Source organism: Leuresthes tenuis, unplaced genomic scaffold, assembly GCF_036924035.1.
Source record: "Leuresthes tenuis unplaced genomic scaffold, fLeuTen1.0.hap1 SCAF_15, whole genome shotgun sequence".
NCBI lineage: Eukaryota > Metazoa > Chordata > Actinopteri > Atheriniformes > Atherinopsidae > Leuresthes > Leuresthes tenuis.
The window spans coordinates 17,728,503-17,741,692 of NW_027325369.1; the positions used below are offsets into that span (position 1 = coordinate 17,728,503).

Sequence of the window (13,190 nt, forward strand, 5' to 3'; positions counted from 1 at the left end):
TTTGATTGTTTTTTCGGAGTCTTCTCTCTCCATGCGGAGCTTATGCAGCTCCTCTTTAAGTTGTTTGATTAATTTCTCAGATTCTGCATTGTTCTGCTGCTTGGGGACCTGTGCCTTATACATCCATATCTCTAACTCAGCCTCTCTCAGTCTTGCTTCCAGTTGAGCATTTGCATCCATCACCTGTTTCATCTCTCGTAGGTGTAGACGCTCAGTATGTGAGGAGTTTTGTGCCATGTGTCCTGGCTCTGCTGCTTCAGTGTTTCCAGGTTCTGGTCCATGGGCAGCTTTTTCATATGGATTATGAAGAACTCCCTGCTGCTTTGGTCTAAAGTTTGCATTCTTTGGATAATGGTGGTTGTATGTCATATGTCTCGGCTGTGGGTTATAGGTGGGGGGTCCATAAATATTGGGCCTGTACTGTGGGTTATAATTTGGCTGCCAGAACTGGTTGGGTGTGTACTGTGGGTTATAATTTGGCTGCCAGTACTGATTGGGTATATACTGTGGGTTATAAATTGGGTTCCTGTACTGATTGGGTCTGAAATTCTGAGGAGAATATTGATTCCCACTATTCCAGTTGTTCTGGGCCATGTGTCTCGGCTTTGTATTTTCCCTTGGGTTCATCTCACTTGTTTCTGGACCAGAAGCAGCATTGTCCAGGTTGTAATGAACTCTACGCTGCTTCCGTTTTGCCTTGACACTTTCAGGATTATTTACCGCAGTGTGCTCCGTGTTTTGCACGGTGACTTCTAGCACAGCGTTTTCCTTCTGTTCCATTTCTCTTGTCTCAGGTGCAAGATCAGTGTTCTCCATTAGGGTAACTGTAAGTTTTCACTGCTTGGATTTAAAGCTGAGAAATTGGTTAGAACAGCGATTCTCTTGAACTTCTCTGTGTTTCTGTCTGTGTGTTTGATAATTGTGTAACGGCGATCTGTGTTTGTGTTTCTCACAGTGTAACGTGCCAGTGTTTGAGAATGTACTACATATTACCTGAAAACCTGGTTCCAAGACATCAAAGAACGCATCACAATGATGTCACAAAGTAATGACATCACATTCTGTCGCCATCACAGGAGATGATGTAATACAAAACTGGGTGGTTGTTGTTTTTTCAAAATAAAACCAAACCCAGCAGATGGGGGGTCTTTTATTTTTGAATAGTTCTTTAAAATGAACTTATGCCATCTATAAACAATGCATGAAAGAAAAGTTCAGCAGTTTTGTCCTGGAAAAGCTTCCTGTGCAGAAATAAATAGTTACTTGCATGTGCAGCACGTTCAGATATTCACATATCAGCAAGTGAGGTTTGAAGACTCTTCTCATTCAATTCAATTCAATTCAATTCAATTTTATTTATATAGCACCAGATTACAACAATTGTCATCTCAAGGCACTTAAGTAATATAGTCCAATTCAAGCCAATTGGAATTCAATTCATTGTAATCATAATCCAATTAATTCATATAGAGCTAATTCAAAAAATTAATATCCTAGCTAAGGAAACCAACAGATTGCACCGAAATGTGTCTTCAGTCCAATCTCCTGTCCTGAGCGTGCCTGTGGCAACTGTGGAAAGGAACGACTCCCTTTTAACAGGAAGAAACCTCTGGCAGAACCAGACTCAGGAAGGGTGGCCATCCGCCTCGACCAGCTGGGGTTTGAGAAGACAGAAAAGAGGGAAAAGAGGGGGGAAAAACACCATAACGCCATTCAAAGGATATCTGTTGGAACAGGGAAACATAGGTTAATAACCACAATAATGTCACATGTACATAAAATCAATTTTGAAATTAAACAGGGGGAAAAAGAGAGCAAAGTGAGGAAAGGTGTGACAGATGAGGTCCCCCAGCAGTCTAAGCCTATAGCAGCTTAACTATGGGATGTTTCAGGATTACCTGAGCCATCCCTAACTATAAGCTTTATCGAAAAGGAAAGTTTTAAGCCTAATCTTAAAAGTGGAAAGGGTGTCTGCTTCCCGGACATTTACTGGCAGCTTATTCCACAAGAGAGAGGCCTGATAACTGAAGGCTCTACCTCCCATTCTACTTTTAGAAACTCTGAGAACAGCAAGTAAACCTGCAGTTTGGGAGCGAAGTGCTCTGTTAGGAAAATACCTTACAATTAAATCTTTAAGATATGATGGAGCTCGGTCATTAAGAGCTTTATATGCGTCTATAGAATAGAATGAAATAGAATCGAATAGAATCGAATAGAATGGAATAGAATAGAATAGAATGGAATAGAATAGAATAGAATAGAATAGAATAGAATAGAATAGAATAGAATAGAATAGAATAATACTTTATTTTTCCACCAACAGGGAGCTATATGTAACTGCAGGAGAGCACAGATAAAAACATTGGAGCAACTTTTATACTGACTACCAAAGAAAGAAATATTGCACACAAGATGATAAGTATACATTGATTTAAATAATACAACACAGTCATGAGTGAAGCAATTTCAGTCTTTATTTTATGTTCTGGTCTTTTAGGAGCAGTGCCGGTTGTACAGTCTTACAGCCACAGGAAGGGGGGACCTAAGATAGTGCTGAATTTCCAAATTTAGGGTGTAGGAGCCTGTCATAGAAGAAGCTTTCCAGTTGTGTCACAGTGTCATGCATGGACTGAAAACAAGTGTCTAGTAGCGATGATGTTTTGACTGGCACACACCTCTCATGCGTGATCAGTATAGGGTTGAGGGAGCATCACAGAACTGAGCTGAACATCCTAATCAGTTGAACAAGTCTCCTCCTCTCAGCAGTTGAAATACTGCTGCCCCATCTTATCACTCTCTATTGTACAAATATAGTTAAGCTAAGTGTTTTTTAAGACTGTTGAATTTCCAATGAAGCTTCTTTCGGTCACATTTTTTTCTTTTTCTCTTGTTAAGCCACTTAAAGCGTCAGAAACTGACTGGAAATCAGCGCATTAAAACTACATGTCAACTCACAGTCACGTAAAGCTTTTCCAGACTGTTGCTCAGCTCTAATAAAAACCTCACCGTTATCTCACAAAATCCCCATTTAAGTAACTTATATATTCTGTCGTGTACAATTTTCTCCCACAAAGAAAGTTAGAAGCAGCAAAATGTCTTCAGCGTTTGCTTCCAGTCCACAGCTTTGCAGTGTTGTCAAATGGCAAAGTCAAGCTGTCATTGTAGCTTTATTGCAAACCTGCAATGCAATATAATCCCATCTAATAATAGGAAAAGATTTATAGCCAGAAAATGTGGCATACATTGTCATTTTACTGCTGCATTTTCCTGTAAAACAGTTACCAGGCAGGTTATGTTTCTACTATGCAGGGAAACAATCAAAATCATCATCAGTACACGGAAACATTTTATTGGTGGTCAAAACAGGATTTATACTCCTTTATTTCAACAGACGCAGAAGACAGAAAGCTACTTTCTCATTGGAGGACTTCTTGACTACAGCTGGTAGTCAAGATTAATACTGATTTCCTGGAAGAGACATTATTTAGGAAAGTTCAAAGCGACTTAGCACAATTCCTCATTTATGCCAGAGTAAGTTCAAGAGCTGTCCAGCTACCATCATGTTTTCCAGAGATAAGATTGGGTTTAGAGTCCATCTTGAGTGAAAGTGATATCTGAGGGTTTTTTTTTATGTAGGTGTCATGGACACCTAGTTTGCTTGCATTAGAGGTAACAGAAGGTGAAGAGAAGGTAATTAATTACTCTAAGATATGCTAAAGGTTGCTGTACATTCATGGATCATAAGAAAAGTTAAGATACAACTTTTACTCGAGTGATAAACATCTCTGCGGCTGCATTTTCAAATTCCTTTGCATCCATGTTGCCACCGGGGCCCCGTGTCTGTGCTCCGGCCATGGACTGTGCCAGCTTGTTGGGAGAGATTTTGGCACTGGCCTCCAAGTAGCGGATAGCTTTCACATTAGCCTCCAGACAGCTATAAGATTTAGTATTAGCATTAGCACAGCAGTTTGCATCACAGCCCTGGGATGTCTCTAATGCTTCCTTTAAGGTCCCCAGCACAGCCAGGCACAGCGCCCGCGAGGCAGGCCCCTCGTCCGGGCAGCACACCTCAGCGTAAAGCCTCTGAGCCTGCCGGATGTAGTCTGAGAAAACAGCACACGTGAGCACACCGTGACGGAAGACATCGTACGGGACAGCCTCATGGTTCTGGCAGTGAAGGCGTCGGAGGAGTGGGGCAGAGGTGGAGGCAGGGACTCCACCTTCGCTGCACAAGCACTGCAAAGTCTGCGTGTAGAGGCCTCCTCTCACGCCGCCACCTCCAGTGGGGCCTTCGGTGCAGGAGCTATCAGAGCCTTCGGGTGCCTCGCCTGCTTGTCTCTGAACCCCGGTGAGGTTTAGGAGGTCGTAGGCCACACGGACGTTGTTGCTGAAAGCTGACCTGCGTGAAAAATAGAAATTATTGGTCAGTCTGTAATTTATTTATTTATTTTTTAAATAAGAGCAAAAAACATGTGACTATTTCTAAAACCAAAACTTTCAGCTTATTCACTTTTTAAAAGGGTTTGTAATGTATGCATATTCCTATTTGCTACCCATGTCTATAAAATTAGACGAAATATTGTCCAACATTTGACTTTACTGACATATTTGGCCAATTATGGCCACCACGCTGCAATAACTATGTTGGTTATTCTATATCATAATGTTATTATAGTTTTGCTGTAGTTTCTTTTCTTTCTTTTTTTTTGTGGCACAACAAAACAAAACAAAACAAACTAAGCCTGAAATATACTGCTATGTATAAATCAGTGTAATGTGTGGAGGCATTCATGGATGCCAAGGGAAATTAGAGCTAGCTTGTTTTATTGTAAAGGTTCTAGCGTATCTACTTGGAAAGTTTGTCTAAATACTCCTTTCTTAAAGACAGAGAGACCATACCTCTGAGAGTGGTGCGCCAGCCGCAGGTGCCACAGAGCCCGGTTGAGATGCTGCTGCTCCTGCGCGCATGCGCTCACGGTGCCGGTGTTCAGCTGCTCCTCATCGCCGCATCCAGCTGTGCCGCTCTCTGTTACCGAGGCCAGGTTGCAGAAGTGGTCGGCGAGAAAGCCGATTGGATCGTCCGATCTGGCTTCGACCATCTTCAGGATGGCCCCACGGAGCAGGTCTCCCACCCCCGCCTGCGTCAGAAACTCCCTGTCGCTGTCCGATTTGACGGCTGTCCCCGCGGGCATCCCCGGAGGAATAACCGCGGACCGGCGCTTCTCCTTGTCAGCCATTGCTGTTGACGTCCAGTGTCGCAGCAACGGTAGCGGAAGTGATGGGGAGCCGGTCGGGAAACAGGAAGCGGTGACATCTCAAAAAGAAAATAATAATAAATGATATATATATTTTTTTATTATTATTATATTTTACAAAAAAATACTTAATGCAGCAGAGTTAGAATCTGACTGACAACTAGAACTGTACTCTATACTTTTACTGACATTTTAAGTCAGTTTGACTTGGGTGAGGTTTTACATTTAATACCTTACGTTTCTCTGTCATTTGCTCTGCCAGCTGTAAAGAAGATCCATGACTCCGTGTTGCATGTTGGGCTTGTCATTAGCGCCATCTTGTGAGGAATGTCCTTCCATTACCTCGGTTTATGGAGTCATTTGCAGTGGACTTTTGTACTGGTTTGATAATAAAGAATTTTCTTAAAAATTCTATTTAAACCCTTTAAAGTGGTGCTGAAGATCGAATTCGGGGTCTGTACATACAAAAGACAGCCCGAGAGCAAGCAAGAACACAACATGGGGTCCAAATAAACCGACGAGTGACGTTAAATTCGCACTCTCCATAGTTGTCCAGAGAGATAACCTCGATTTTCACGAAATATCACAACCTGTTCCCGAGACACTCTTATAATGTCGCAGTTATATGAAAATAGGACAGTATTTATTAAATGCAGCATTTTTAGTGGACCTGGGTCAACAGTCTGCTCTTATCTGTTGGGAAGTTATCCTTGCTCATCAATTTTAGAGATGAGGCAGTCAAATGGGGTCTTTATATGTAGAAGTTTTCCACTTTTTATTATTATCATTATACTTCCAAAGGGTCTGTTCTGTGTGCATTTTAAAGCTAGGCATCACTTCGATTTGTTTTGTTGCTGGTGCAGTTGATACATGAAGCTATATGAAAACAAGCAGATGTGAATCGAGTTTGCATTAAAGAACTATATCTGCACTTTAACCATACATTCAGCAGCTAACCATTTTACTCTGTTACTTTGTTTGCAAGTGTGGTCTTTAATGTCCTGTGTCCTTACTATATATTCGTGCACAAAGATGGAGATTAATTTATTATATCTCGACAAAGTTATGATTAATATTCTGTTATTATTTGGTCACTAACCATGTTTTTGTATTATAAAGTCATTACACAGGTGGTTTTAGGGTTGTGGTTGATTGGTGAAAGAATGCTTTTAATTGGAGTGATGAGTCAGTAGAGGAAATTAAATAAAAATACATACCAAGTTCAAACATCAATGACTCAAAGTTTACTGTATATAAATAGCCAATGTACACACAAAAAAACTACAAAGAGGCAAAACACAGCAGGTTATCATTCATTAATGTGCAGTTAATGTGACAACGGCAGCAAATGCAGAGGTTATCAGATCCATTCTTTACAGCTAAATAATGCTCCTAAGACCTGCTTACCTGTTTCACATATTTTACAGTGTATAGTTGTGCATTAAACAAGTACAGTTGGAAAATAAATGAAGAATTACATTGTGAAATATAATACAAAAAACTGAACGTGTTTACAAAATGATAAAACTACATACAGACTTGATTTGTTACAATATGCGGCCTTCTGTTAGATCTCGGCTTCATCTGACGTTGCCAATTTCTGTTTTTACCATTTGAAATGTTGATTACTGAGGGCCTTGAGGGCGCCCCAATAACTGCTGTGGCTTACAGTCATTTTCATTTTCATGTCTGTCTCAGGCTAAGTTGGGCTGTTTCAGAATAATTGCAATCATAGCGGCCACGGTGTCTCCTCGTGCGCATATATGCCATTGGTCTGAGGTACAGACCTATGCTTCCCATTGGTGAGAGCCACCTTTTTCAAAGTGGTCACGTCATCGTTGATGTAGGTTGTGTGCGAAGGCAAGAAGTTCCTCTGCAGCTTGTGCTCCAGCAGCATGTGATTCTGAGGAGGAAGACCGAGGCACGCTCTGAAAAAGACAAAGAGGGAGGACCGCTTTAACTACATGAACTCAGTTTCTCTGGGTTTCTTCCGTCGAATGAAGCTGAGGAATTTCTGCGTTACAAAGGTCACATTTCAAAATGAAAGTGACACACACCTCATGATGTTTTCAATGCCAGCTCTCTGGCGGAAGAAGGCATTGACAACGGGAGTGCCCGATGGGACCAGGGGGGCCTTGCAGAGGAAGGAGAGCAGCGCTAGCACACTGTGGAAGGACTGGAAGTCCTTGTCTCCCTGTGGCCGGACACTGACACGCTGACAAAGCTCTGTTAGGATCACCAGGTCAAGAATGATCGGGCTGGCCAGTAGAGAGTCCTGTTGTGATGAAAGAAAGACAAAAAAAAGTCATACTGTGTAAAAGAGGGGAAAGGCAACACTCTGACATGACATGGTTTCATTACACATGCCGGCATTGCTCATTTTGGTGCAGTTTTTTCTAATATATATATATATATATATATATATATATATGTGTATATATATATTTGATACCTCTAGGTTGGGTTAAGCCCATTCATAACTGTAGAGTTATGAAGAGTTTTTTTGTTTTGTTTGTGTTTTCTGCCACTAGAGGGAGCTAAAGACAAACATTTCTAATATCAAGAGACAGTCTGGAGAGCAATACTATTATAATACATGAACAATTAGATTTGTTATGTACGCGTCACGAATAAATCAAAGTCTACTTAATTTTTCCACACAGAAAGAGTGTAAATGTAAACAAATCATATGTTGCATTTTTCACAATAGGGGTTGCAGTGTGACGAGCGAGGGGAATAACCACAGCATGTGAGTGACCTGCATGTGTCTCTTTGTATTAGCTCTGAGTCTTGTTAGGGATTATCAGCAGGATCTGACGCCCCTGAGCCTCCCTCCTCCAGAACTAGTCGCGCTGGAAACTGTTCTCATGTGTTAGTTTTGTTACAGATTGTGTATAAACAGATTGCATAAGCACCAACCTCGCAAGTGTTGTGCAGTGCAATAGTGTTGATCCCTCCCATCATTATTTCAGAAGTGTACTCATCCATGGCACGCTTGCTGTCTCCTACATAAGGAACGTATTTAATCACCACCTGAAAGGAAGCCGAGATGAGAGAAGTTTGAACACTTGTCCTCTGTAGACACCAAAACCCAGTTCTTATGCATTAGCGTTATCACTCACACAGTGGTCGGGTTTCTCTCCGGGCTGGAACAGTATGGGGTTGGACTGGACCATATCATCCACCACATTGCTTTTTGAGATCTCCTTTGAGCGGAACTGCTGAGGGGCCGACAGGTTTTTCCCGTCGTTGTTGCCGAGGTGATTGTAGCTGACGATGGAGGTTGGCTGTGTTAAGACGAACAATTTAGTGTCATTTTAGTCTTGGCTCATCTTCCGCCTTGAAACAAATCTTTCTATTGCATCCATGCATCCTTTCTCTCACCTTGATACCTGCGCTGACTAAAAAGTCCACCAACACCGACTTGATCTTTGTCTGACCCGACTTGAAGTCGTCACCTCCGATGAACACGCCCCTCTGCAGAGCCAGCTCCACAGCCCCGGGGACGAAGGTGTTCTGTGGGGAGCCATTAATGAAGGCGCAGCCCTCCAGAATACTAGCCACTGCAAACAGGGTGGAGGGAGAAACCTCTGCTCCAGTCTGATGGATGAAGAGGGAAAACAAAGGTGATGGGTTGTATCCGAGTTCGCTGAGGAGGAAAGCTTAAAAGGCTACATGTCTGCCGAGACTCTTCACATCAGCTTAGTAGTAACCGGTGAATTACACTAAGCTAAGTCTGGACTATTAATATTAATGACAGCAGTAAAAGTATGTTGCAATAAGGAAATTCAATTAAAAAAAACTCAGAGGGGGTAAATAATTTTCTTCTCTTGATCTGATAGAAATCTAATAAAATATAAAAGAGTGCTGACCATTTCAGACTTACACACAGCGTTTAATTATACGTCCACTGTGTGGTCTGAAAGAGCTACTATTTTCATTCTCTTAAGCTTTATTAATCAAAATGTAATTGAGGATTACTGTGTGGTCTTCTGCATTAGGATGAAATTTAAGTCAAGTGAGTGATTTGCGATGCCTGCCAGCCACCAGCAAGTGCGTCTCCTCTATAATGGATATGTCCACTAAACCAAAGTCCCGATTTATTGTGAATCATTTTTCTGTGTAAAGCTTTTTCTCACCTGAACCGCAGCCAAAAGGTTCTGGGCCGTGTCATTAACCCCTGGTATGATATCGCAGAAGCGCTCGGTATTGGCTGTCCACAAGACTATGACTTTGTCAACACCGCTGGACTGATGGAAGTCCCTTATGTCAGCTCTGATCTGCTCCACCTGCAAGATTATTTACTCTTTTAAGTCAAAACACAGAGGGAAGCAAATGTTAAGCTGGTCAAATAAAGTGAGAATGGAGTCTTTTATCACCTGCTCTGCCGTGGTCCCGGTGATGACGTTGTCTGCCCGGCTCTCCTGGTTTGCAGCAATGAATTCTGGAATGTAGATGGATGGCCTTGGTTTCAGGCTGCTCATGTATGGTCGCAGCTGCTCCTGCAAAGCCCAGTCGAGCACCTGGGCTCGCTCCATTGCACTGCCCAAATCCATTGAAGAAATATCCCAACCTAGAAATAAAACAAATACAGGTTGAATACAATGCAAGCTCTCTCAATATATTTCTAATTTCCGAGGTCTAAAAGAGCATAGGCCGATCTGTGGGTGCCACAGCTTCTATCTCATCAGCTATGACAACTCCATACATAGTCTGACTGTTTAAAGTGCTCTGGAGCACAAAGTAAGAGCACATAAATCTTTGCCATCTGCACAGACTCTCTGTGCTCTGCAGATTTAGCTGCAGTCAGCTCTCCTGCACCCTCAAGCTTCTCACATTTAAACACATAAGTTTCTGTCTCAGACTTTGAAGCATGAGGTGACTGTCTGGAACTCTGCCCACCGTCAAAGACGATATCATCGGGGTGCACCATGGGCAGGAGGTCACGGAAAGGCACGTTGACTTCGCCCTCCAGCCCCGATCCCAGGCAAACAGTGGACGACTGCAGGAGGGAGCCGTAGTAATTTGCTTTCTAAGTATTGAGAAAGAAGAAAAAAAGGAACTGTTCATCATTTACTGTCTGAGATACTTATCTCTACCATTCAGTTTAAGAGTCATGACAAAAGAAGAAAGAGGTTCATAGAGGTAACAATGCATGCCTATACTTGGGAAAGTTTCCTAGAACATTCAAAGTTAATCACTTCACACCCCATTGAACATGTCACCATAACCAGTTTAAGAATCCCTCCCAATGCAGTTGAGGCCACAGGGTAGGTTATATTTATAAAATAGGACAAAATCCTCTCTATGAGCTCCCTAATGACAACCAGGGGGTTTCACATCCAATTATATCTAATTATAAAGTTTGGTGACCATGAGCCAGTGGCCCAGGCAGATAGTTTACATCCATCTCAGTAAGACACAGAAATGAACAAGCAGACATCTGCAGGTTGCATTAATTAACTGGCAAAGCCCCAGGACTAAATTTTCTCTTGGTCGACCGGCAAATCCCAACTTGAAGCCAATTGTCGACTATTTGTCCAGATATAAGTACAGGATTGTGCACAGAGGAATGCCCTGTAGTATCACACTAATTAGACTTCCCAACTTTTCATAACCTTTTTTTCCACAATTTTTTGTCAAAATACCTCCCGAAAAATGCAGCAAGCATTTTGAGCAGACATTTATGACTTTCTGTGTTTGACAGACTCTCTCATGCTTCAAGCTGGGATAGGGCGGCTGTGTATATGTGCATTTTATAATTATCATAAAGGGAGCTGCAGCTAACTAACTTGGTTACACATACTGGGAATCATGCTTGCACACTTGCACACACTTTAAGTCAACGCAAGGAGCATTTTCCATCCCGGCAGCCACAGTTGAGTTCCTCCGCTCACCTTCACTCCAGTTTTGGTCTTCCAGGTGAGCCCCAGTTTGTTTGCCAGCACAGCTGCTGTGACGGTGGTCCCGTTGTTGCCTCCCCAGCCCACCAGCATCACACCCAGCCGCGGCACTTCCCGCTCGGTGCGGAATGTCATCTCGGTGCTGCGGGGAGTTACCTGAATGCCACACAGTGCAGGGTGAGAAGGAGACTGAGCAGATGGTAGACTTACTGCACGTTTTGGGAAGGAGGCACTTACCGTGAGAGTATTTCCCTCTTGATGCACTGATGTGGTTTGGTAGGAATATTGAGCCACGATGTGAGTATCCGTGTACCTCACATTGGGGCTGTTGATCTGGATGTTCACGGACATGGCTGGGAAGTCTGCAAATATGCAGAAGAGAAGCAGATCAGCGTTTTTGAGAGTTTTCCTGTTTTTCTTAACTCGTCATGTAGCACACAGAAAACGCGCAGAGCTGAAAAACTACATCTGTCGAATGTTTCTCATAATAAACCAACTATTAAGCAATCTGCAAACTTTCCCTCAGCTTTTCCTTTTTTTCTGGTCACTGAATCATGTAATACGGATAATGTAATCAATGAATGAACCGCTTTAGGTGATAGGCCTATACCCGGAAACTCTCACCTTTTCCCTCTTTGAGTGTAAAGGAAGCTTTCGGTATTTCCGCTTCTAAGAAGACAACACTGGATCGTCACGCTGGTGGTTCTTCGTCTGAAAGAATGACAATTCCCAGCTCTTAAAGTTGAAAAGTGCCGGGTGGAGTCGCGGAGTTGGATGGCCTGGATGTTACGCAGTCCTCTCACATGCGACGGATCCTGAGCCGTTGGCCAATCACGCCGCTCCCCGTCGCTCTTACATAAGCAGCGAGGATGCTGCTGTACCGCGCGGCAGCAGCAGCGAATGGCAGCGCTTCTCTCCCGTCCACTAATCCTCGGGGAGGGACAGAAGCCAAATTGAAATATTCCATTCTAGAAGATTCTCGAAAACAAAATCTTCCGTCGAGATCGTTTTTTCCCCCCAGAAAAATAGCTTGCACAAATAATAAAGAATTCCATTGTTTTTGATAGTTTAGTGACACATTTATGTAACAATCTATAACGGGTTTTTTTTTCTGAATTGATGTGACTGATTCTGTACTCATGCACTTTTTGTGCAAGTCGAAATGAGAACAGTTACCGTGCACACAATAAGTAATCGCGCTTGATGAGTTTTATGTGCTGATACATGTTGAATAAGAATTGATTAAGCGCTAACATAGACTAATTACTATATGTTGCACCTTGGCAATCAGTTTTAGAACAGATAAAGAAATCTGCGGCCAAACTCTGTCTTTATAGATAGTAGTATTTTACCTGCGTTTAAAGTGGTAAATGTACTATGGATCTTGATAAAGACCAAAGCCAATGTAGACTGAAAAACAAAAGTAATACGTCGAGAATACGCAAAAAGGGGGGTTTGTGTTTGCTCGCTCATTTTAGTAGTATTCCACTACTAGTGTGACCCTCGGAGTTGGAGAATTTTATCGGTGAGTTATAGAATGAAACCTTTATATCTGTTGTTTTCCAATCAAACGAGTAAGATTTTTTGAAGCAATTGGTATAAGATGACTGCATGATCTGCTGACTTTGGGCAACCTCAGGGGCCACGAGCGTAAACCGCGTGTATACCCACAATAGGCGGAAACGCATTCTTTTCACCAGATCTGCGGTATAAGGCTATGACTGCCTGTGATAAACTTTACACACGTACTAACCCTTTATAATCATCACCGAATATCAAGCCACTCTCCTAACTGATCACTTTTAACTGAATTTTAACTGAGACACTCGTGAATTAAAATTAGATAACTTTATTTGTGAGGAAAGTAAGCGATCAACTCGTTTGGGAAAGAGCTCCGTTGAGGTTAAAAAACAAAACAAAGAAAAGTCGACTTCATAGTAGAGGAGTCGCGCATCATCCCATACTACGACAGACCCAGGACCGGTAGTTGGTTTGTGGACTCATCGAGCATTGTGTGATTATTGGTGCAGGC

At 42.4% G+C, this 13,190-nt stretch overlaps 2 protein-coding genes across 2 annotated transcripts; both read right to left on the reverse strand.

Moving 5' to 3' along the window:
- Positions 1-3,333: 3,333 nt before the first annotated feature.
- tpgs1 (tubulin polyglutamylase complex subunit 1) lies at positions 3,334-5,276 on the reverse strand. Its single transcript, XM_072365342.1, has 2 exons — positions 4,900-5,276; positions 3,334-4,399 (listed from the first exon to the last, which is right to left on the reverse strand). Exons 1-2 carry the CDS (start codon positions 5,235-5,237, stop codon positions 3,751-3,753), a joined length of 987 nt encoding a protein of 328 aa, XP_072221443.1. The 5' UTR covers positions 5,238-5,276; the 3' UTR covers positions 3,334-3,750.
- A 1,264-nt stretch (positions 5,277-6,540) lies between these two features.
- LOC140270446 (inositol-3-phosphate synthase 1-A-like) lies at positions 6,541-12,012 on the reverse strand. Its single transcript, XM_072365589.1, has 11 exons — positions 11,783-12,012; positions 11,396-11,520; positions 11,153-11,314; positions 10,158-10,287; positions 9,635-9,828; positions 9,395-9,544; positions 8,640-8,855; positions 8,378-8,542; positions 8,175-8,288; positions 7,313-7,530; positions 6,541-7,183 (listed from the first exon to the last, which is right to left on the reverse strand). Exons 2-11 carry the CDS (start codon positions 11,507-11,509, stop codon positions 6,985-6,987), a joined length of 1,662 nt encoding a protein of 553 aa, XP_072221690.1. The 5' UTR covers positions 11,510-11,520; positions 11,783-12,012; the 3' UTR covers positions 6,541-6,984.
- Positions 12,013-13,190: the final 1,178 nt, after the last annotated feature.